This window comes from Elephantulus edwardii, unplaced genomic scaffold (genome assembly GCF_000299155.1).
Source record: "Elephantulus edwardii isolate Elephantulus edwardi_28Jun2011 unplaced genomic scaffold, EleEdw1.0 scaffold00057, whole genome shotgun sequence".
NCBI classification, from domain to species: Eukaryota; Metazoa; Chordata; class Mammalia; order Macroscelidea; family Macroscelididae; genus Elephantulus; species Elephantulus edwardii.
The window spans coordinates 15,937,272-15,963,556 of NW_006399807.1; the positions used below are offsets into that span (position 1 = coordinate 15,937,272).

The 26,285-nt window shown below is 41.9% G+C and overlaps 1 protein-coding gene across 1 annotated transcript in view; it reads right to left on the minus strand.

The window, feature by feature from the left end:
- The window catches only part of MYOC (myocilin, trabecular meshwork inducible glucocorticoid response), a 31,277-nt gene extending 12,716 nt beyond the window's left edge, over positions 1-18,561 (minus strand). The window contains exon 1 of the mRNA XM_006887425.1: positions 17,973-18,561. Within this exon, the coding sequence (XP_006887487.1) occupies positions 17,973-18,534 (562 nt within the window). The 5' untranslated portion in view covers positions 18,535-18,561. The remainder of the gene's footprint in view (positions 1-17,972) is intronic.
- Between the last annotated feature and the right edge of the window lie 7,724 nt (positions 18,562-26,285).

The following is a 26,285-nucleotide window of genomic DNA, read 5'->3' on the forward strand; positions in this document are numbered from 1 at the left end:
GAAGTCTCTCTCAGGGAGGAGTGATAGGGAATGGCAAAGGACACACTGACAAAGAAGATTAATCAGAGCTGGCTTTGACAAGCACTGTGGCATTTGGACAAGAACAAACTGGGAGGAGGGTAGAGAGAAGAGTGCAACAGTGAATGAATGGAAACCCAAAATCTCTGTAAATGTTTATGAAAATTAATAAAATATAATTAAAGAAAAAAAATGAAAAAAAAACCAGTGCAACAGCAAATGGTTGCATTAAGATTAGAAAACAATGTGACATTTCTCTGCATTGTGCATGCATAGCCATGATATGACCCTCAGATACAAAGAATTAAACTTCTTAGACCATCAAAAAACAGAAAAAAAACAAAAAAAAAACACACACACAAAAACCATTGTGCATAATCCCCTACAGCAGGCCTGATTCCTGAGTGAGCAAGGTGTGATCTTAGGGACACTGGAAAGATCTTTTTAGCATCTTCTCAGATGCCTGAAATGCACTAATTAACAAGTCTCTGTTTGACAGAAGGTTCTTTTCCTCTTGTCATAATGCAAATGCTTTTATAGAAGTAAAATATTCAGCTTTACATACTCAGTCGAAATAGTCTGTTCTTTTTCTAAGTCGAGTTTTGGAGAAAGAAGAGAGTGAGTGTACTGGATCCCTACAGAAATGGAGATGTGTTTGAGCCACAGAAAAAGGAAAGGGAACAAGCTGGAAGATGTAGGTGTGTACACGTCTTGCACCTACTAAGTGCAGACCCACTGTCAATGAGTTGATTCCCGCTTGTGAAAAGCCTTCTTCCAGTTTCTGAGGGTGGAAGTCTTCTGAGGAGGAGACTGCCTACCTTTGTCCCTCAGAACACCTGGTAGATTCCACTCATTGACAGTGTTGATTAGCGCGCTGTGTGTAACACACTATGCCACCCTGGCATGGAAGGAGGAGATTACCTATCCTTTTCCCACGGTACAGCTGGTGGGTTTTAACTGGGATCAAAAGTTGTATCTGCCTTTGGGTAGGCAGTGTAGTTCCTTAACCACTAGGCCACCACAGCTCTCCACCCTGATTCCAGAGATGTTAAAAATGTGAATGAATGTAAGGCTTAATAATGATGAAATAATTAATAATGAAATAAATCTAGAAGGGTTAATGGTTACACACTAGCATCCACTGTCGCAGAGTGTTAAGTTTAGATGGGTTGAGCAAACAAAGGGTAAAAGACAGAAAATGTTCCTGAATCCCTTCCGACTCTGTTGGAGCACAGCCTTGAGGGCTTCATGGACCACCTGCCTCTGTGGCCTGACCCCTTAGTGTGAATTTTCTGCTACTGGTCACAGAGGGCAGAGAGCCGACTTAAAAAAGACCAAGCCTGCCCCTTGTGGCTATGGCGCCGTCCTTGTATTCCAGGACTGAAAAGTAGAGATGTGTAATAGACTTATTACCTCTTATCAGGCCTTGCATTTCCTTAAGGAACCTGAGTGGCATGGTTTGTTACACACTGGGCTGCTAATAGAATCTACCAGATGTTCCATGAGACAATGAAAGGCACTCTCCTCCTGTAAAGGCCCCTTACGTCAGGAGCAGCCCACCTCTGCCTTGCCTGTTCAGCCTCCTGTTGAGCAGAGGTGCAGAAAATGTGGCCAACTCCTCTTAACGGCGGTTTCTCAGCACAATGTCTTTAAGTTGGCATCCTGACTTTAGAGGTCTTATTTCATTTACACCTTTCCTTGGTCTCCTCAAGGGTTCTCCTCAAGAGAACAAAATTCTTTTTTCTTAAAATGTTTTCCTTAATTCTCAGAAAACAGGCTGGCTGCAGGCCAGGTGAGGTTGGAGGTGTACTGCAATGACTCAGTACACTGAGTCTGGAGTATTCTCCTTCCCACCCTCAGCTCCCTGCCCTTCAGCTACAAACCCCCTCAGGTATTAAACAAGAGTCCCTGTGAATCACCCTGACCTCAGCTCCTTCCGTTCTGTATCTGTTCATATAGAAATGTAGTTAGGAATGTTCTAGAACTTAATAATGACTTACTGAGAAAAGATGTGTGTTGAGAAAAATAGAGGTATATACAAGGCAAGTCAGTAAGAAAAAAAATTGAGAGGAAAACATATGCTAGCTGACCTCAGTAGTGATAAAGGCATTTTCAGGGAATGACTTCCTAGAATATTGATCACTGAAGTCTATTGACAAAATATGGGAAAACAATTTGTTTTGGGAAACAAATATTTATTTGTTTACAAGTGCTTATTTCTAAATCTAATGGGTCCTGTTGGCACAATGGGTTGTATGTTGAGCTACTAATAGAATAATAGGTCAGTGGTTCTAATCCACCAGAATGCTTTGCAAGAGAAAGACGAAGTAATCTGCTTCCCTTAAAATTTATTGTCTTGGAAACCAAAAGGAAGGTCCTTTTTAGTTGGAATCAACTTGATGACAGAGGGTTTGTTGTGTGGAGTTTTTTGTTTGTTTTTGTTTTTTGTTTTAAATGATCTTGGGCATTTGAAGCTTTCAAAGAAATAAAGTATTAAGATCAGTTTGTATCTAGTAAACGTTAATTCTTGTCAACACTTATTTAGGGGAAAGCCCCTTTGCTTTTAAGGTGATTCCAACTCATACTGCATCTAAAGGACACAAGAGAATCGCCATGTAGGGTTTCCAAGACTATAATCCCTTTTTAAATTATTATTGTTTAGGAAAATAAATGAAAAAGGTTTATTAAGTTGATGCAAAGGACATCCAGTTGGTGAAAGTGTTAAAGAGAAAAGGAAAGAAAGGAATGGGAAATACCCCTAGAAAGTTTGAGGTGGACCCAAACCTTTTGGCTTAGTGCGATCACAAGGAGAGAGGAGGTCGTAATCTTTCCTGAGTCAGACTGCTACACCTTTCTTCCATAAACAGATGGTGGAATGAAATAATTGACCATTCAGTTAACAGCAGAGCACTTAACTACTGCATGGTCAGAACACCTTCATGCAATGTCTACTAAGAGTCATATAAGGGAGCTGTGTGGCCCTAATGGGTAAGGAGCTGAGCTGCCAACCCAAAGGTACAGAGTTGAAATCCACCAGATGCTCTGCAGAAGATGAGTAATCTTCTTCTATGCAATTTACTATCTCTGAAAATCCACTGGAGGGCTGGCTATGAGTCAGTTCCAACTTGACAGCACAAAATAAGAGCCATGTGAGGAGCCAGTGGTACAGCAGTTAAAGCACTTGAATGTAAACCAAAGGTGGGAAAGAAGCATCCCCTCTGTAGCCTCATCATATGTCATGTGCCCTGCAAGACTCCGGTCACCACTGGCACCCCTCTCCTCTGCAGATTACAGCCTTAGCACCTTTATGAGATAGTTCTACTCTGAGTAGAGCTGATGAATAAAGTATTGAGACTATCGATGACTTCACCTTACTTGGATCCACAATCAGTATTCTTGGTTACCAGCAGTTAGGAGATTGGGAGACATATTGCACTGAGTAGGTCCAAATTACTGAGGAGTAATGAGGCCAGCTTGGGGACTAAAGTACACCTAATTCAGACCATAGTCTTTTTAATCACATGCTTTGCATTTGAGAGCTGGGCCATGACTGAGGATGATGGAAGAAGAATTGATACCTTTGAACTATAGTTTCGGAGAAGAGCGCTGACTATCCCATGGACTGCTGTCTTGGAGAAGGTGCAGCCAGAGTGCCCCTTTCAGGCAAGGATAGTGAGGCTTCATTGCATGTGCTATGGGCATAATTGCTAGGTGAGATTATTCCTTGAAAAGGGACATCATACTTGAGAAGGTGGAGGGGTGATGAAAGAGACGAAGACCCTTGACTAGGCACGTTGACACGAGGACAGCGGCAGTGGGGTTGAATGTGTGATAGATTGTGCAGATGGCACGGGAGAGGATAATGATGGTTGTTTATAACGTCACTATGAGTTGTACTTGACTCAATGGCACCTAAAAACATCCCTAAGTAGGAATCAACTCAATAGCAATGTGTTTAGTTTTATTTTTGTTTATGAGTCAAGGAAGAGTCCTTGGGTGGCAAAAAAGGTTGAAAACTCAACTACTAGCTGAAAGTTGGCTGGTCAAGCCCACTCAGAGGTCCTGTAGAAGTAAGGTCTGGTGATCTGCTTCTAAAAGTTCACAAACCCCGCTACAATTCTACTGTCATGGGAAGTAACCACAAGTCAGAATAAACTGGATCATTATCTGTTTATGAGTCAAACACTCTGCTAGGTGATTAGTATCCACCCCCACTACTCCTTGTAACAGTCCTGAAAATGGGAGTCATTGTCCCTGTTTTACAAATGCAGAAACTGAGGGTCAGAGAGGTCAAATAACTTGCCCAAGGTCACATGCCAAGAAGTGGATAGGACTAGGACTTGAACCCAAACTGCCAGGTTTAGAGCCTTGGAACCCTTCCACTCCGTTAGTGTAGAGACATGTCAATTATCAATTTACTGCTTCTCGACTTTGCCTATTAATCCTTCCACATACTTTTAAACCAAGATGTTTCTGGGTACAAATGTTAAGCTTTCTCGGAAGAGGGCGCTAGAGGGACTCAGCGGGAGGAAGAAGAGCTCCTGGGCGGGCTGTGAAGACAATCAAGGGAGATTTGCCCAGTGACGGCTCAGAACATTGTTCCTCTGAGAACAACGCCGGCTTGGCTGGGCAGTAACCTTTATACAGCCTTCTAAATACGGATTCTGTAAATGTTTATGAAAATTAATAAAATATAATTATAGAAAGAAAAAAAAAAGAAATAAAAAAAAATACGGAAAGCAGAGTCCCTGAGCACATTCTGGATGTTGTGAAGGCCACTTCCCTGTGCTGGCCTCTACCCTCTGTAGCCTTGTCATGTGTCATGTGCCCTGCAAGACTCCGGCCACCACGGCCACCACTGGCACCCCTCTCCTCTGCATTCTTGATCCCCTGCTTCTCAGGAGGGTGGCTTGTTACAACTCCTGACAACTTCTTAGCTGCCCAAACCAGGAAATTCTCTGCTATCAGATGTGTCTACCATTCCTCCCAGTGAGTTCTGAATCTTCCTGTGTTTGCCCCTCCTCAGTCCTTTCCCTCAGTTCTGTTGTTGATGGGCATCCTCCAGTCGAATTTGAACCACCGTGACCCTATAGGGCAGTGGAGAACTGCCCCACAGGCTTCCTTATTGTTGATACGTGCCGTCGAGTCACAACTGACTCATAACTCACCCTCCAGTGAATTTGCAGGGGCAGTAAATCGCACGGGAGGCGATTGCCCCTCCTTCTCCCATAGAACAGCTAGCTGGTGGATTCAAACCGCAAACCTTGGGACTGCTGTGCAGCTTCTTACTGCCAGGCCTCTAGAGCTCCTCAGGCTTTCTAGGCTGTCAGAATTAAGGAAGCAGATAGCCAAGTCTTTTCCCCAATAGAGCTGTTGATGGTTTCAAACCTTCTCCCTTCCCATTTTTCCTTAGCAGTTCAAAATTTAACTATTTTGCCCCAGAGCCCCTTCTCTCAGCCTTAGGATACCACAAAGAGTTTTCTTACTAGTCATATTTTTCCTCTAACTCTGTGATCACCATTAATACTTTTTACAGTTAATAATTCTTGATATTAAACTTCTCCTGCTTCACCTACAAACTCAACTCATTGCCATCAAATTGAAACCAACTCATATCTGATGCTCCAGCCAGTTTCCAAGGCTGTAAATCACATGGGAGGAGATTGCCCCTGTTATAGCAGGAGATTCTTCCACAAAGCAGCTGGTGGATTTGAACTGCCAGAGAGGCTGCACAAGCCCCTACAGATTACTATGCCATTAGAGACCTGCAAGTTGTACAATGAGTTCAGCACCGAACTATTAACCAAAAAGCTGGTAGTTTGAGTCCACCTAGAGGTAACTCAGAAGAAAGGCCTGGCAATCTGTCTTTGAAAGGTCACAGCCTCGAACACCAATGTTACAGTTGTCCACACAAATGGCATCACTAGGAGTCAGAATGGACTCAGTGGCAATGGGTTTTGCTTAACTCACTGTGTGGCTTCCCTGCCCTGATTGGATCCAGTCTAGTGGCCTGGCGGGATGCAGTGCAGCACTTTGGGGAGCAGCCCCCTCCTGCAGCAACTGGCTGCCAGCACACACAGCTCCAGGCCATCTGTTCCATGAACCCGTCTTTCCATCAGCTCTCTCCCCCCTCCTTTTAGGGAAGAGAAGAGAGGTGCCTGTGGGTGCGGAATTCCTGTCTCACTAGGGGTCTCAGGGCCTGAGCTGTGAGCCCTTCAGCTCTTTCTTCCTCACTCTATACAGAAACTACACCCGAGGGACTTCCTTTGGCACAAACAAGAACCTCCTTCAAACACAATGTCCAAGAATGACTTCCAGAGTGACCGAGGTCCAGTTTTCAGTTGGCAGGTGGGACAGTTGGATTGCAGTAGTGCTGGCTTATTCCTGGGCTTCTCTGGTGGCATCAGCCAGGAGCAGCTGGCAACAGTCAGATTCAGAGTGAAGCTGTCAGGCATTAGGGCTAACTGCTGCCAAACAGGGTGTGAGGCCAAAGGCATGGAAGCAGTTATGACAAAGGGCCCGCACTGAGCCAGAAGTCATAGTTTTGGCCTGCATTCTGCCACTTACGAGCTGTGTGACTTTTGAGCAGGTTACTCGACTCAGTGTTGTTAGTTGCACAAACTTATAAAGTTATTTTGAGGATTATATAAGAAATTGCAAATGACAATGTCCTCAATGAAAGATGTGTTTAAACTAAAATTCCTCTTCAACTTTTCAAAATCACTCACATTTCAGTTTGACTATGGGGAAGAGCAGAAAGATACTGTGAAAGCTTAAGCAATATTACAACAATATTTTATCAAACAGCTAAAACGTTGAAGACTTTTGTATTTTTTCTATTAAAATTCATAGTCCTTTTATATATTAGAGCTGGAAAATAAATAAGGATGAGAGAAGAAGAATTTATTTGAGCTGTGGTGTTTGAGAAGAATATTGTATATCCCATGGACTACCAAAAGAAAAAACAAATATGGAGAGGGCACAGCCAGAGTGTTTTTTTTAGAGGCAAAGATGTTAAAGATTTGTCTCACATATTTTGGGTATGTTACTTGGAGGGGCTATTCCTCCAAGGCAGACATGATGCTCGGAAAGACAGAGGGTCAGCAAAGGAGAGGGAAGATCTTCATCCAAGTGGATTGACACAGTGACTGCTGCAAAGGGCTCTAGTGTGTCAGGAGGTGTGAGGATGGCACAAGGACAGGACAGGGTTCAGATTTTTTATTCATAGTGACGGTGCCCAACAACAACAACTATGTTTCAAAGGTTCATGTCTGTTACAAAATTCTGGCAGTTTTCTGCATACTCTATTGTATTTTCCTTACCTCTACTTTATATATTCACATTCTGGAAAGATTAATCTAGAAATGGGATTTACCTATTTTCTACATTTTGACCTAGGAAAAAGGCTTGGCAGTCTACTTCTAAAAGCAGCCATGAGAATGCTCTGGATCACAACAGTCGGATCTCATTGTATCTGAGGTTGCCATCACTTTAAAGGCCAACTCAATGGTACCTGTTGTTGTTGTTAGGTGCTGTCAAGTTGCCAGCCTCTCATAGCAGCCCCATTTACAATAGCCCAAAACCCTGCTCTATCCTGTGCCAATCTCACTGTCTCTGACACACCTATCGCCATTACACCAGTCACGGAATCAATCTATCTCATAGAGGGTCTTCCTCTCCTGCACTGTTCCTCTACCCTCCCAAGTATGCAATCTCTCTCCAAAGACTGGTCCCTCCAAGCAGTATGTCCAAAATATGTCAGATGATGCTTCAGAATCTTTGCCTCCAAGGAGCAGCCTGGCTTCACTCTCTCCAGGACAAACTTGTTCATTCTCTTGGCAGTCCATGGTATATTCAATACTCTTTTCCAACACCACAGCTCAAAGGCATCAATTATCCTTCTATCATCCCTAGTCATTGTCCAGCTCTTTGATGCAAGTGATTGCAAAGACCATAGCCTGTGTCAGGTGCACCTTAGTCTCCAGACTGACATCATTGCTCTTCAGTACTTTAGAGAGGTCTCTAACTGCACACTTTTCCATCACAATGCATCTTTTAATCTCCTGGGTGCTGGTGCCAAGAGTGTTGATTGTGGAGCCAAGCAAACTAAAGCTGTTAACAATCTCAATCTCTTCACCATTCATCATGATGCTGCCAATGGCACCTAGCAACAAAAATATGTATTGGGCAATGATTTTGTAATAATTTTCTGCCATTGTCTGAAGTGTCAGATCAATGTTGTGCATATGAAGAAGATGGAGAAAAGAAGGATGATTGTATACTTAACCAGTTGTCACAAAAATTCTAGAAAAGAGAAGATTAGCTAACAGGCTTTTGTCCTGGTTCTACTCCAACAACTGTGTTTCTAGAAGCAACGTGTGTTATAGAAACATCATGTACATGTTGGCATTTGGGTCATTAAATGACATTTCAAGATAACGATGGGACTCATAACAAAGGAAACTTTTTAGTTAAAGCTAATTTACTGGATAGCCACTGTCTAGAACTTTCCTCACCTTACTAAAAATCTTCGTAAGTGCCTGCTTTGAAAGATTATTATCCCAATCTTATTTTTGATCTTTCCTCCAAATTTCCTAGCGTAGACTGGTAAGGACATCCAGGGCTGCATCTTTTAACTGAAACTAGTCAACTGGTATCCCATTAATTCCTGGGGCCTTATTTTTTGCCAATGCCTTCAATGCAGCTTCCACTTCCTCCTTAATTACTTTTGGCTCCTGCTCATATGGTACTTCCTGAAAATTTTCAGCATAAGTTTGTTCTTTTTGGTACAGTGACTCTGTGTATTCCCTTTATCTTCTTTTGATGCTTCCTAGGTCATTCAATATATTGCCCATAGCATCTTGCAGTACTGCAACTCGAGGCTTAAACTTGTTTTTTCAGTTCTCCCAGCTTGAGAAATGCAGAGCAAGTTCTTCCCTTTTTATTGTCCAATTCCAGCTCTCTGCACATTTCAGTGTAATACTTGGCTTTGTTTTCTCAAGCTGCCCTTTGAAATCTTCTGTTCAGCTATTTTAGTTTGGCATGTTTTCCCTGTTTTGGCTTCTCAATGCTCTAGTGCAATTTTAGAGTCTCTTCTTTTTTGTGTATATGTGCACCCAAGTTTAATGAAAATATTACAGCATAGCAGACAGATTCAAATGGCTCCACATGGTGTTTTGAAATTCATCCCAACTGTAGGCTGAATGACTTGCAGGTTGGACAGATTGCCGAAGTCCAAGAGCTTCAGTATTTCCTTGGTATTAGGATCTACTTCAATGATCTCCTGATCCAGGGCTGCAACCTCTGGTACATAATTATCTCTCCTTTCTCTCTCCTCCTCCTGCAGCATAATGGAGATAACCTCTCACAGGCCTTCTCTGAATCAGCCTACTATCTTGTTCCCACCAACATGGGCCACGTTCACACCAAAACTGTGAAGAAGGCAGCCTGGGTCATCATTGAGAAATACTACATGCTGGGTAATATTACATACTGGGTAATGACTTCCACACGAACAAGTGCATGTGCAAGGAGATTACCATTATTCCCAGCAAGAAGCTCCGGAACAAGATAGTCTCTCCTTACATCCATTTAGGTTTTTTCTTTCTCATCTATCATTCTAATGACCTTTCACTCTCTTCATGGATGATACTCTTTTATATCATCCTTCAACTCATCTGGTCTTCAATCACTGGTGTTCAGTGCTTCAAACCTATTTTTAAGATGATGATGAAATTCAGATGGAATATATTCAAGGTCATATTTTGGTTCTCATGGATTTGTTTTCATTTTCTTTGGCCCCAATTTGAACTTGCACATAAGTAATTGATTGTCTGACCCAAAGACTGCCCCTAGCCTAGTTTTGACTGCTGATATTGAGCTTCTCCAATGATTTCTTCCACAGATATAATTAATCTGATTCCTATGTAGCCCATCAGGTGAGGTCCATGTATAAAACCATTACTAGTATTTTCTTCCCCCCTCCCCCGCCATTGGCTGCTTTTTCTTTCTTCTTTTATTTTAATGAATGTTTACCAAAAAAAAAGAAAGTTTACAGAGACTTTGGATTTCCATTCACTCACTGTTGTACACTTTTCCTCCCTGCCCACCCCTCCCTCCCAGTTCTCCTTTCTCTTTGAAAAGTAAAAAAAAAAAATTCTTTTACTGTTATACAATCCCCACCCCATCCCTGCCCTACCCCTCAGTCCACTCCACTATGCAGCTTTCATTTTGGACTCTTGTCATGACAATAATACCTAATCATACATTCCTCCTAAACAGTTCTCTCCCTCATCTATTTCAATGTAGTATACACTATTTACCCCCTCTTAGTTTCCCCCCAACCCCATGTCAGTCCCGCTTTACAGCAGTGGCACTATGCAGTATTTGTCCTTTTGTGACTAAGATATTTCACTCAGAATAATATCTTTCAGAGTCACCCATTTTGTATAATATTTCATGAGTTCCTTGTTTTTCAATGCAGCATAGTATTCCATTGTGTGAATATACCACAACTTCTCTGTCCATTTGTTTGTTGACTGGCACTTGGGTTGTTTCTAACTCTTTGCAATTGTGAACAAAGCCACAATAAACGTGGGTGAGCATATATCTGCTTGGGTGGCGGTTTTGGTTTCTTTAGGATGTATTCTCCTTAGTGGAATTGCTGGGTCAAGTGGTATTTCTATTTCCAACTTTTTGAGAAAGCACCATAGAGCCTTCCATAGTGGTTGCACCATTTTACACTCCCACCAACAGTTAATAAGGGTTCCAGTTTCTCCACAACCTTGCCAGCATTTGTTGCTTGCTGTTCTGTTAAATTTCACTATTCTTACTGGGGTGAGATGATATCTCATAGTTGTTTTGACATTAGTATTTTCTTAAAAACAGGATTTACAATGAATAAATTATTGAAAATATGCAATTCAATTATTCTATTTCCAGCCTAATTTCTATCACCAATTATCTATTTTCTGACTACTATACCTTCTTCATTGTTTTTAATTTTTGCATTCCAGTCACCAATTATCATTAATACATCTTGATTGGATGTTCCGTCAATTTCAGACTGCAAAATTTGGTAAAAATTTTCAATTTCTTCCTCTTTGGTTCTAGATGTAGGAGCGTATATTTGAATAATAGTCATATTAACAGGTCTTCCCTTATATGTAGGGATAATATCCTATCAACTTACAACATTGTATTTCAGGATAAAAGTTGAGATTTAAGTTTTTACTATTAATGCAATGCCATTCTTCTGTTTTTCATTCCCAGCATAGTATACCAAGTAATTATCTGATTCAAAGTAGCCAAAGCTACTTCATCTCATCTCACTAATGCCTAGAATGTTGATGTGCTCACCAGTCAATGGCAGGATATTTGGAGGACAGCTGTCTGGTCAACGGACTGGAAGAGGCCCACGTTTGTTCCTATTTCCAAGAATGGTGACACAACTGAATGTGGAAACTATCTAACAATATCAATAATATTACATGCAAGCAAACTCCTGCTGCTAGAATAGTACATAGATAGGGAACTGCCAGAAGTTCAAGAGGGATTTAGTGAGGCCATGGCACCGGGGATATCATTGCTGATGTCAAATGGATCCTGGCTGAAAGTAAAGAATACCAAAAGAATGTCTGTTTATGCATTATGCAAAGGCATTATTATGTGGATCATAACAAGTTATGGGAATTCCCAAGCACTTAATTGTGTTTATGTGAGCCCTATACCTAGACCAAGAGGCTGTTATGCGAACAAGGCAAGGGAACACTACATGGTTTAAAATTAAGAAGGGAGTGCATTGGGGTTGTATGCTCTCTCTATATCTATTCAATTTGTATTCTGAGCTAGTTATTTGAGAAGCTAAACTCTATGAAGAAAAATGTGGCATCAGGATCTAATGAAGACTCTCATCAATAACCTGTGTTATGCAGATGACACAACTTTGCTTGCTGAAAGTGAGGGGAACTTGAAGCACTTGTTGCAGAAGATCAAAGAATACAGCCTTCAATATGGATTGAATTTCAACATTACGAAAACTAAAATTCTTACCACTGAACCTATAGACAACATCATAATAGATGGAGAAAAACTGTCAACAACTTCATCTTACTTGGATCCACAATCAACACCTGTGGTACAAGTACTCAGGAAATCAAGAGACGTATTATACTGGGCAAGTCTGCAGTCAAGGACCTCACCAATTTACTGAGGAGTAATGATGTCAGTTTGAGGACAAAGGTGGACTTGATTCAGCCCATGGTCTTTTTTACCACTTCTTATGCATCTGAGAGCTGGAAAATGAATAAGAATGACAGAAGAAGAATTGATGTCTTTGGACTGTGGTGTTGGAGAAGAGTGCTGAAGATCCCATGGACTGCCAGAAGAACAAAACAGATACGTCTTGAAGAAGGTGCAGCTAGAGTGCTCCTTGGAGGCGAAGATGATAAAGATTTATTCATGTACTTTGGGCATGTTGCTAGGAAAAGCTATTCCTTGACGAGGAACATCATGCTTGGAAAGGTGGAGTGTTGGTGAAAGAGAGAAAGACTGTCAACCAGGTTGATTGATACAGTGACTGCGAAAATGAGCTCGAGTGTGTCAGAGATTGTGAGGATGGCACAGGATAGGACAGGGCTCAGATCTGTTCATAGGGTCACTATGGGTTGTACTCAACTTGATGGCCTCTGACAGTGACAACATACACTTATTTATCTGTAACTAGTTGCCTATGAGTCAATTATGATTCATGATGATCCCATGTATACATAACACTATGCTCCCTAAGGTTTTCTACAGATAATATTTGGAGGTAGATGGTTAAGTTTTGGTCTGTGGTATCTTTGGATAGACTTGAACCTCCAACTTTTCAATTGGAAACTGAAACATTACATGTTTATATCACCCAAGCTTACTGTCAAACCGACATAAAAGCACACCCACATTTCAACTCTAGATCCCTAAAATATCACTTGACTTCATATCTAGGACTTGAAAGAGGCCTTTTGTTCCTTTAATTTCTTTCCAAGATATTAAAAAGCACTTTTCTGTCTTTCATCTTTTGGTTCTCCAAACCACAGGACAACTGGGAACCATGAAGGCCATCTGGCCCCAGGTAGAGAGGTCCAAGATCTGAGCTTGGTTCTGCTCCTAACTGGCTCGATGGCCGCGCATATGTTCAGTATTTTTGGGACCTCAGTTTTCATTTTGCCAAAGTGAGTTGGTGGTACAAGATGATTCCAGATTCTGCTCCAGTTCTACAATCTTGTACTAATATAATTTTCTGTTCTTGAAAAAAATCTACTACATGAAAATAATATCCAAGTTTAGAGCTCATTTTAATAATTTTTGCCCCTATTTAAAAAATAGAGCAGTTGGAAAGGACAGAAAAGAAATACAAAATTAGAGAACATGTTAGGAAATCCCCCAACGTAGTGTTAAATGACCACAAATAATAATATAAGAGAAATGTCCCCAGTGTTGTCCACATACATGTATAGCAGACATAAGTACACTTCATTTAGTTGGCCTAGTGGATAGACTGTTAGGCTACCAAGTCAAAGGTGGATGATTTTAATCTGTGGCCTGCAGGCTTGGTTTTCATTGTGTTTGGCCAAACATTCTTCTAAGTGGTATAGCACTGGTCTATCCATTTGCTGTGTGTAAAATGCGATAATGGTTACCCACGGTGGACAGTGTTTGGTGGAGCTCCCTGATTAAAACAGTCTTGGGAGCAGGAGTGGCATCCACTTTTGAAATAGCTTGCCTCTAGAAACTCTATGAACCTAGAGAAAGAATGAAAGTTATACCAATGTTCAGGTCTTTCATTCATAGGGTCACTATGAGTTGTCTACAACTTGATGGCACTTAACAACAACAACATGGGTTGGTACAGTCATTTCAAAGTGAAGGCAGACTTCTATAACATTAGAGGGCAAATATGAGTTGTCTATAAATCAAATGTTGGTAACCCGGGAACTTACATAGTTTATATATTTTTATTAATGTTGTGCTCCCAAATATTCACTGTTTTAAAACTTTTCTAATAAAGAAACAGCTGGTAAATTTAGACTGTAGGACAATTAGTTGGAACTCCTCAAAGATTTCAATGTTGATAAAGAATGTAGGGGCCTGCTTTACACTGAAGGAAACTAAGAGACCACAGAGGGAGCTCTAGTAGCTTAGTTATAAGGAGTGGCACTGTTAACCCAAAAGCAGGGGTTCGAGTTTACTAGCTGCTCCAAGGAAGAAATATGAGCTATCTTCTCCTGTGCAGTTCACAGCCTCTGAAAACCCATGGGAGGGTCAGCTGTTCCAACTCAACAGCACATAATAGCAACAAGACACTACCGAGCAGCACTGGTAACACAGTGGTTCAGCCCCAGTTGCTAATCAAAAGACTGTCAGATTAGACATACACAGTAGCTCCAGCGGGAGACAGGCTAAGTTATCTGCTTCCGTAATGGCCACAGCCTTGGGAAGCCCTTGCACAGATTCGCCTCTATTCTATAGCAACATTATGAGTCAAATCTAATCAGTAGAGTAGCTGTAATGAACTCTGATGACCAAATAGGATTCATAATCTTTGACTCTTTTCATTTGGGGGAAAGACTACAAGGGTCAATTTTCTGATAACTGCGGAGATTACAATAAAAACTCAGCATAATTGATTTGGTTCTGTCTCACTGACTCTCCTATCCTACGCCATCCCCACAATCTGAGACACACTCGAGCCGATTGCCACAGTCACCATATCAATCCAGCATGCTGAAGATCTTCGCTTCTCTGACCATCCACTTCTCTCAACATGCTGCCATTTTCCAAGGACTGGAACCTTAAACTATTGTTGTTGTTGTTGTTAAGTGTTGTTGAGTCACAGATGACTCAGCGACCCTATGAATGAAAGACCTGAACACTTGTATAACTTTCATCCTTTCTCCAGGTTCATAGGGTTTCTGGAGGCAAGCTATTTCAGAAGTGGATGCCACCCCTGCTTTCAAGCTTGTTTTAATTGGGGAGCTCCATCAAACACTGTCCACCATGGGGAACCATTATCACATTTGACACATCAATTTCACAGTGTTCAGCATCACAGCAACACGAGTTACCTCTGTACAGCAAATGGACAGACCAACTCATACTAAAAAAATAAAAATAAAAATAAATTAAAATAGCCTTCACAATCACCTTCACTGACTGCATGTGCAGCTGTCACTTCATTGAAAAGTTTTTAAGTCTTTTCTTGCACTAATATAAGCCTCAATAAGAACCATATGTACCTGTTCTGACTTAAACTACAAATTCTTTTCTTTTTTAAATTGTGTACCATCAAATCCAATCCAACTGCCCGTACTTCTCCAGAGGAGCATCTGGTAGATTTGAACCATTTGCCTTCTGGATTTCAATGCAGCTTCTTTGCCACTTAAAACCTTAAACCTACAGATTCTTAAAGACACAGAAATGGTTTTTGTTCCTAACCCAGGACTATCTGCACTGCCTTCCCAATTAATGAGGACATTGTGCCCTTGCTGTACCTGCCCCTCACAGGTATACACACACTCACAGACCCATCTCCAGGAATCAGGGACCCAGATGAACAGAGGCTTCTCACTTAGAAAAAGCTCCCCTAGGATTGTCCCTGGTGCCTTAAACAGAGGTTCTCAGACTGGACAGAAGTACAGGTAGTTTCTAGGAAAGCACATTGGGAGGACTGGCAAGGGGTTACCAGCTCTTTAATTTGCCAAAGAAAGACATTAAAAAGAGCAAATGCCAAAACTATCATCCATTACCATATCATTCATCTATTGTCATCCTAAAAGGAATTCTGTTTAGTCCATATCATGTTGTGCTGCTAATTAAAAGGTCCTTTGTCTCCAGTGGTTTTAATCCATTGGCCAATCTTCAGGACAAAGGTGGGAAGTCGCTTGTTAAGATTTCTAGCGTTGGAAACAATATGAAAAGTCTCTGTGAGTTTGAACTGATTTAGTGGCAATGAATCAAATTATTGTCATGTCATAGAGATCATTTTAACACCAAAAGGTAGAAATAACAATCTTTGGATAAATACCCAGAAAAGAATAGCTTTATAAAAATGACTAGATATACTCGTTTGATAGCAACTGGTAGAACCCCCAATACCCAATACTATGGCTCTTAGTTACCGTTCAGAATGGGAGCAAAATTTACCTCATGGCTCAACTTTCAGTCAAACAATAGACAGATCTTAAAGTGAATAGTAACACCATGGAGGCTGGTTTTTCAAAATGTCAAAAGGGCAGCAATTGGCCAAAGATAAAGCCCAAAGAGAAGGCAGCAAGGGACAGGATAGAAAGATTAATGGAAGCAAAGATCACAGGGATGAAGCAGGTTGCATGGTGAGTATTGTGATTAAAGTTATAAAACAAAACGCATGTGAGTGAGGATGGCAGGATCAATTTGCTTTGTCAACTTTCACTCAAATCACAACAAACAGAAAAATGAGATAATTTTGAAAATGGACAGTTGGCGAATATGTGCTCTTGCTTTTAGGCGCCGTGAATTTGACTCCAATTTGCAGTAACCCTGTACACAGCAAAGTCAGACTCTGCCCTATGCTATGCCATTTTCGTGATCCCTGCTGTGTTTAACCCATTCTTGCAGTCACTGTGTCGGTCATCTCATTTTATATGTGCTCCCACTTCCACTGCCAGCCACCTCTTGGCAGCCCTCCTTCAAAGTCGTGGGGCTCTATATCTTTGTGGGAGAATACTTCTCATCTTTCTCCTGCAGAGCAGCTGATAGATTTGAACTGCTGAACTTTACGTAGCAGCTCAACACACTGCAACACCAGGATACTTTTTGTTTTATTAATTTCCATGAACATTTACAGAGAAGAGACTTTGGATTTCCATTCATTCATTATTGCATTTTTCTCCTTGCCCCACCTCCCCACCCCCCATTCGCTCTTCTGTTTGAAAAGTAAAAGAAAAATTCCTTCATTGTTATACAGTCCCTCCCCTCCAAGTGTACTCCACTATGCAGCCTTCATTCTGGACTCCTGTCATGATAATAATACCTGATCATCTGTCGCTTTTAAACAGTTCTCTCTATCATCTTTTTCAATGCAGTATACATTATTGGTCCCTTCTTTCTCGATACTTTTTAAAAATTTTTATTTTATTTTATTCTTTTGTGTGTGTGTACCATCAAATCAGATCTGACTGGTACAGGAGGAGATTGCCCCTCCTTCTCCAGCAGAGCAGCTGATGAATTCGAACTGTGTACCTCTGTGATTGCTGTGCAGCTTCTTGCCACTAGGCCACCAGAGCTCCCTCAGGATACTGTTTAAAGATAGATAAATGGATTCCAAATGTGTGTAAATGTTCAGTAGTTCTATTCTAACAGCTTCTCCATGAGAGAAAGAGGCTATCCTCTCTGAGGATTCGTTCACTGCTGTCAAGTATATTCTGGCTCAGTAACCCTCCATCAGATTTCCAAGGTTATAACTCTTTACAGAAGAGACTGTTCTATCTTTTTTTCCCTCAGATCACTTGGGGGATTCAAACTGTAGACCTCACTGTTAGTATTCTCACATGTTAACACCAAGCCACCAGGACTCTTTGGAAATCTGGTGGAAGTTATGATCAACTCAGTAGCAGCAAGTTTGGGCTTCTCTCTGTCTCTCTCTCTCTCTCTCTCCTCTCCCTCCTCCTCTAGCTCAGTCATTACATTTTTCACTGATCTGTGAAATTTTTGTCATGGGCAGCCATGAGAGCATGGACCCACTGATATAAGCCAAACAGAAGTTAAATTACTGGTAATCTATGAAAATGAAAGCTTGGCCCTTCTGGCTTTCTCTGTCCATGCTAGATGTCCGGTCTCTGGAGAGAGGAGGGAGCAGGCTTGCTACTCTGGGCCAGGTCACTGTGAACATTATCACCTGCTGGACTCAGATCCTCCCCACCCCACACGCCTACCTTCCCTGGATCCTTGTGGCACATCCTCAGAGGCATCTGGGCCCTGAGGACACTGACTCCTCCGTAGCCTTGCTACCTCCTGACTGCTGCTTTCCAGCCTCCTGGCCAGGTCCTCGTTCTCCTGCCTCAGTTGGCTCTTCTCTTCTTCCAGGGCAGACTTATCGAGGAGGAGGTTGCTGTAGGCCACCTCTAACTCCTTGCCTTGAGTTGCCAGCTGGTCTCTCTCCCTCCGTAGGCTGCTCAGCTCCCTCCACATTCCTCCTTCAGTGTCCCAGGGGCTGGCCGACTGATCTCCGGTCAGCCGCTGGAGCAGGCTCTCTAGGGAGCTGAGCCGGGCCTTGGTGGCCTCCAGGTCTGCACGCTGGGTGCTGCTGTCTCTCTGGAGGTCCTGGATGGCTGACACAGCCTGGCCTGGCCCAGGGCAGCTGGACTCACTGGGGCTGGCCACGACGAAGGTGTACTGGCACTGGCCACTCCAGTCATTGGCTTTCTGGAGCTGGGCTGTCCTGACCCCTGTACCCCAGGCCAGGCAGGCCAGGAGCAGCAACTGGACAGCTGGCATTGTGAGCCCACAGCTGCAGAGATGTGCACAGAAGCCTTCAGCGCAGAGGCTGGGCGAGGCTTGCTCTGGAAATCTGTGCTGCACAGCGAGTATGTCTGGATGAAGTGTGTAATGCCGCTGTGCCAGGAGTTTTATCTGTAGCAGGGAGCCAGCCCTACATGTGAGAGAAAGCATGGCCACATGAGGCTGGGTGGGGACACAAATGGCAGGGGCGGGGTGATGGGGATGCTAGTTTCATACTGCCAGCAAGATTCTTAAAAAATAACTGTTGAAAGGTCTGTTTTGAAATTCTTGAAAACAAGGTGTCCCTTTTTTATACATCCTCCATCTCCAAATAGAAAGTGATGCTACCAAGCCATAGGTGAGTTGATTTTTATCTGAGGCCCTCAGGCCTGGTTTTAATTGTTTTTGGCCAAACATTCTTCTAGGTGGTATAGCACTGGTCTGTCCATTTGCTGTACAGAGGTAACTCGGTTGTTGTGATGCTAGACACTGTGAGACTGATGGGTCAAATGTGATAATGGTTACCCATGGTGGAGAGTGTTTGGTGGAGCTCCCCAATTAAAACAGGCTTGGAAGCAGGAGTGGCATCCACTTCAGAAATAGCTTGCCTCTGGAAACTCTATGCACCTGGAGAAAGGATGAAAGTTATATCAGGGCTTTTATTCACAGGGTCGCTATGAGTCGTCTACAACTCGATAGCACCTTACAACAACAACAACAAATATCTCAATAATTGTCCTAGGACCTCATACCCAGTTACCTCCCACCTTGTTTTGCCCCTACACTTTCACCCTTGTCCACCTCACTCTGCGTGACCACTAGCATAATGGCTTCGGTAAGAATGTCTGTGCAGTTTGTATTTTCATTCACTCTGTACACACTCTATCCAGGACATGCTCTGCATTACACTGTGCTGGAAAGTGGGGTTATAGACTTGGTGAAGATGTACTTGGTCCCTGTAGTCAACATAGAGAACCAGCAAGCCGCTTAGGATACAGGACAACATTCACACCGGCCTTCAGGCTTGCAGCATTCCCAAAGAAATTGTTTCAAGACCAATCCTTCCCCTTACTCCTAGCTTTAAAGGTTGAATGCATCTTTGAGAATGTCTTCATTTCATTCTTACAATTTTGAAACAAATGTCAGTGTTCACATGTGTGCACACAAACACACACAGACACATGTATAAACATGTGTGTGTGTGTGTGTGTGTATGAAATGAACTTCATTGATAAAACATTTGCAACCTTCCTCATAAGAAGTTTTAAAATGTATTAAATATGTAGAATTATAAAGGAAAGTAATTATAATGGAATTTAATTACCAAAATATCATTAGACCTTGAAATATATATATATATTCTTTAATAGCACAGTAAAAACAAAATCTAGCAAAGGAGTCTAATTTCAAGTATTGAATGTCTGTACTTTTTACTGGTGCTGACAAGGTTATTGCACTGTTTATAACACTGTGGGGTTGGGGTCTGTGATGGAACAAAATCTCAGTTTTAGTTAGAGGATCATAAAAATATGGATGCATTTTTTCCATTTAAATTCACAGACTTTATGGACCCCATATTCAGCATTTCTGCTTTCTATTAACTCAAAGACATAAACAAATACAAAGCTACCAGCTCTATCCAGAGGTTCATGCAAATTAGTTATGTATGTGATAGTCTTTTCAGTAACTTTAAAAGTAGTATTTGCGTTTGAGCAGGTAGATGTTGTCTAATACCAGTAATATATTCAGTATTTGTGATTTCAAAGATTCAGACAATCTTTGAAGATTCAGAATTTCTCTGATTCAGAGCTATCAAATGTTCTCAGGCAGACAGACTTACCTCATGATTAAGGGAAACACATTTTGCTCTAAAGTTTCTAATCTTACTTGATACCTTCTAAAGTTAGACCTGAACTGCAGACATTTCAGAATTGGTGTCTATTACAGCTGACTAACTGGTACTATTCTCATTTCCTGAATCAGATAGAAAATACCGCTGCAATAATTTTTCAGAAAAAGATTTTATAGTCAGCAAGAACTAGACTCAAGTATATTTACCTTTATTGTTAGGAATGCTTTCTTTTAATTTAAAAGACTTAGATCACCGTTATCCTGCCAACTCCATGGAGTCAAAGAGGTTTTGGTTAAAAGAAAGGAAAGGAATCTTAGCGCTTTTAGTTTGATCTGTGTGAAAGGCTGTGGGTGGCATAAAGTGTTGATGTGCTTGGCTGTTTTGAGAATTGGGTCCCCCCAGGGGTGTCTCAGAAGAAAGGCTGAGTGTTCTATTTCCTGCAAATCAGCCACTGAAAACACGGTGGAGTTCACTTTTCTGGCAGTCCTGGGTCTTCATGACCTGGTCTCCAGGGCCATCTCACTCCTTCTTATAATCCAGGAATATGCAATCTGTAATTCCCATGGCTTTTCTAATCTGTTCCTTTTGTCCTTTAAATGGTTCTTTGTTTTTGGTAGTTTGATCTGAGTGGATGTTTAGAAATCATTGATTTTTTTTAAATTCAGTCATGTACAGACATGTTTTATAACACTAATTGTAATTGGTTAATGTAACTAGGGTGCTCTGGTGGCCTAGTGAGTAAGGAATTATGCTGTCAACCCAAAGACAAGTGGTTTGAGTCCACCAGCTGTTCTGTGTTGAAAGATCAGACTGTCTTCCCATGTGATTTATGGTATCTGAAAACCCTCTGGAGGCCCAGCTGTGAGTTAGTTCCTACTCAAAGACAATGAGTTTGAGGGCTCTTTAAAGTGTAATTCATTACAAAAAGGAGAAAGATGAATGATCTCTTCTTGTGTGATTTACAGCCTCTGAAAACCTGTTACAGTGTCAGCTATGAGTCAGTTCTGACTCCACAGCATATAACAATTTATTACAATGTCTGATCAAATATATTGGAAGCAGGAGTGGCATCCACTTCCTAAACAACATGCCTCTGGAAACTTTATGAATTTTGATAAATGTCAATGATTGTAGAGGGGCTTCAAGCCTTTTGTTCATAGGGTCACTATGAGTCATGCTCGACTCAAAGGCAATCAATAACAATCAAATATTATTGTATATTGCCTTTACTCCCAACTTATCTAATTTTTACTTCCTTTTCCTCTGTGCTTACCCTCCATGATTATTTCTGAATATAAACCAGAAATCGTTTCTACTGTGTTGTTGTTGTTGTTATGTGCTGTTGAATTGCCTGCAACCCATAACAACTCTATGTACAGCAGCTCTGAAGCCTGCCCTATCCTGAGCCAGTCTCACTAATTCCTACGCATCTACTCCCATTGTACCAGTTACTGTTTCAATCTGTCTCATCCCGGGTATTCCTCTCCTGTGCTGTCCCTTCACCCTTCTGAGTAAGATATTCTTATCCAAGGACAGATCTCTCCTGGCCATGTGTCCAAAGTATGTGTGACAGAGCTTCAAATTCCCAAACTCCAAGGAGAAACTTGGCTTCACCCTTTCCAAGACAGATTTATTTGTTTTCTTGGTGGTCCATGGTATGTTCAAGACTATTATCCAAGGGATCTCTGGTGGCCTACTGGCAAAGAAGTTGCATTGCAATACTGAAGTTGTGTGGTTCAAATCCACCAGATGCTCTGCTGGAGGAGGGGCAATCTCCTCCTCTGCCAGTTGGATCAGATTCGACGGTACAAATCAAGAAAAAAAATTTTTAAAAAAGACTCTTCTCCAGCACCACAATTCAAAGGCACCGATTCTTCTGTTATCCTTAGTCACAGTCCAGCATAGCAAGTGATTGCAAAGACCATGGCCTGGATTAGGTGCACCTTAGTCTCTACATTGGCATCGTTGCTTATCAGCACTGTGGAGAGGTCCCTGAGAGCAGATTTACCTAATTGGTCTTTTGATTTCCTGATTCTGGTGCCAAGAGTGTTGATTTGAGGAGCCGAGCAAGCTATAATTATTAACAACCTCAATCTCTTCTCCATCCATCATGGTGCTTCCAGTTGGCCCACTGGTGAGAATCTTTGTCTTCTTGAGCTTCAGTCCATATTGAAGACCACGTACAGCACTTGACCTTCTGCAGCAAATGTTTTAGGTCTGCCTGTTTCAGCAAGGTGTGTTCTCTACATAACATGAGTTGTTGATAAGTCTTCCTTCCTCCAATCCTGATGCGACATTCCTCATCATAAAGCCCAGCCTCCCAAATGATCTGTTCTGCATGTAGATTGAAAAGATATGGAGACAGGGCACATCCTTGACCCTTCCTGATTTTGAGCCATGCAGTGTTTCCCTGCTCTGTTCTAGGAGTGCTTCCTGGTCCAAGTATAGGTTTCACATAAGCACAATCAAGTATTCTGGGATTCCCATTCTCCTCAAGGTTAATCACAATTTGTTGTGACCCACACAGTCAAATGCCCTTGCATTTGTGATCTTATATAACACAGTTGCCTTTTAGTGACAGTACGTTCATAGAGAACTATCAGATAAACAATTTGGATTTAGAAGGGGCTGTGGCATTAGAGACATTATTGCCAATGTCAGATGGATCTTGGCTGAAAGCAGAAGAGTATCAGAGGAATATCTGTTTCATTGCAAAGGCATTTACTGTAGATCACAGTAAATTATGGCTAACCTTGATAAGAATGGGAATTCCCAAACACCTGATTTTGCTCATGCGAAGCCTATACTTCCTTCAGGAGACAGTCATCAGAACAAAGTAAGGAAACACAACATAGTTGAAAATTAGGAAAGAAGTGCATCAGGGATTTGTCCTGTTTCCAAACTTTTTCACTCTGTATGTAGAACAGACCTTTTGATGGGCTGGACTTTATGAGGAGGAATGTGGCATCAGGATTAGAAGAAGACTCGTCATCAACCTGTGTTACACAGATGATAAAGCTTGGCTTGCTGAAACTGAAGAGGATCTGAAATGTTTGCTGCTGAAGGTCAAGGGCTGTAGTCTTCAATATGGATTGAAGCTTAACATCAAGGAGACAGTTTTTCACCACTGAGCCAATTGGCATCTTCATGATAGATGGAGAAGGGAGTGAGGTTGTTAACAATTTCAACTTGCTTGGCTCCACAATCAACACTCTTGGCACCAGCAATTAGAAAATAAAAATACAATTTGCACTGGGAAGTCTGCTGTCAGAGACCTCTCCAGAGTGCTGAGAATCAATGATGTCAGTCTAGAAACTAAGGTGCACCTGATCCAGGCCATGGTCTTTGCAATTACATACTATGCTTCAGAGAGATGGACAGTAACTAAGGATGACAGAGAACTGATGCCTTTGAGTTGTGTTGGAGAAAATTCTTGAACATGAAGAACAAATAGGTCTGTCTAGGAGAGGGTGAAACCAAGTTTCTCTTTGGAGGCAGGGATTTTGAAGCTCCATCTCACATACTGTGGGCGTGTGGCAAGAAGGGACCAGTCCTTGGACAAGGACATCATGTTTGGAAGGGTTGAAGGACAGTGCAGGAGAGGAAGAACCAGATGAGATGGATTGGCAAACTGGGGCAATGGGATTAGGTTTGTCAGAGCCAGTGAGACTAACTCAGGATAAGGTAGGGTTCAGAGCTCTTGTACATAGGGTCTCTATGAGTTGCAGGCAACTAGATGGCACATAACAACAACAACAGCAACATGTCACTCAGTATAATTTGTTCTATATCTGTTCTTGTCTTTTCCCACCGTACCTTTTTCCTCTCTCTTCATCTCTTTTCCTCCTTTAGCTTACATGGCAGACCAGTCAGTAGCTGTTGATCTCAGTGAATGCTCTTTAGGGGTGAAGAGTTTAACAACCCCTGACTTTTCCGTTTGTTCCTGCCAAGGATTTGAGTGCCAAGTGACCACTTCTTCCAGTTACTCAGTGATCTTCATGGCTCGTGGCCCAGGGAACCATGGCTGTGTGGTTTGTTGTGCATTTTTCTCTATCTTTGTTGCTCATGGCCATTTCCTCCCCGGCGCCCACTGCCTTCCTTCAGAATCTCCTTCAAAAGTCTTCCCAGAACCCTAGAGTTATGTACAGATATGAAAGCTAAGGACCAGGGAGGGAGAAGGACTTTCCCAAATCACACAGGCTATGAGTGACAGAACTAGAAAAAAAAACTGAGGTAGACTTACTTTAGTGGAAAACTTCTTGATTAAACTGAGCCCACCAAACTCCTTCATAGTAGCCCAAAATACTTGAAAGACTCATAATTTCTTTCATGAATCAGTATTCTAAGGAAATTAGCACGTTTCCTACATGACTACTAAATAAAGAACTTTAGTGAAGGAAAATTTCTTCACATCCTTGAGTTTTTACAGCTGATTTTATGAACTGGCATCTTTTCATGAAAGAGAATTATTCTACTAAAAAATGGAGGAAAAGGCTCACAGGAAGAAACCAGAAATTAAAAACCCCTCTGAACAACAATGTCCATCTGGCCTGCTTCAGTCTGCCCTTTTCACCTTCCTGCCTTTTAGCACCCTGTCAGAGCCAGCATCCCCACTCGCTGTGTCCCCACCTCCTGGAATTCTGGACACGGACACTCATTCCCTCTGAGGAAACACTGTCCACTCTGGATTACCAGTTAGGCTATATTTCATCTCCATTTCCTTTTTGGAGTCAAGAGCCAGGGAATCTCCAGCCCAGGAGCTCCAGCCAGCTGGAAAGATGTTCAAGGGTATGTTGTGGCCAACTGCAATGATGAATGTTGTTGTCCCCACAGATAGGAAAGCGCTGGTCTGAGGGTGCTGGATGGAGGCATCAGGGGGCATGAGACAGGTGTGATTCTTAAGGGAGAATTGTGTGTGGTTCATCCAGACCCAACCAATTGCCCTTGAGTTAATTTCAAGTCAATCTATACAACAGAGTAGACCTGAGCAACATGGGAATTTCAGTGGTTGAGTCTTCAAAAGCACATCACCAGGTCTTTCTAACTGAGGCATGTCTGAGTGAACTCAAATCACCAACTATTTGTTAATAATAAATCACTCTGACCTAGGGAGTCTGCAGCTACTAAAAGTGGTGTTTGTTTTTATCCTTTTGACACTGGCTTAAGTTGGCTGGCTATTGATTATCTTCTGAAGTTCTTCCATGAGAGCTTATCAACTCCATGGTCCTGACTGCTTCACTCACCAATTTTTTTTACCCTGTGCATTACCCTGTTGTGCATTATGTCATTATTGTTTTTAGATGCCATTGACTCAACTATCATTTCTAGTGACCTTATGAACAAGAGATAGAAACTTTGCCCTATCCTGAACCGTCTTCAGAATCCCCATCATGTTCAAGCCCATTATTATAGTCACTGATCAATCCATCTCATTGGGGACATATCTAATTGCTCAACAGTAATTTAATAAATAGATGAATGACTCAAGTGCAAACAGACAGCACAATAAGGACCAAGAAGAAAACAACCAGTGGTGTCATATTCTAGACTTCCCCCCCCCCCAGTTATGGGGTTTATTGGAGAAACAAGTTTGGGGGATGGAGAAGGCAAAGGATGTCACACAGTCCAGGTTCAGTCCAGCAAAACAAGTGCAAGAAGTCTCTGGTTTCCTCAATCGTCCAGCAAGTTTCATAGTATAGAAGTCCTAAGACAGTTCTTCCTTCAATCATCCAGCAAACAAAACCTCTAGATCTGACTCCTTTAGGCTCCACCTTGCCACAGTCTCTCCACAGTCTCTCCAGCTCTCTCTTTCTTTCTCTTTTTCTCTCTCTCTTATGTTAGTCTTATAGCTGTTGATGATGTAGAAGACACTGATCAACAATGAACTATGTGTCCT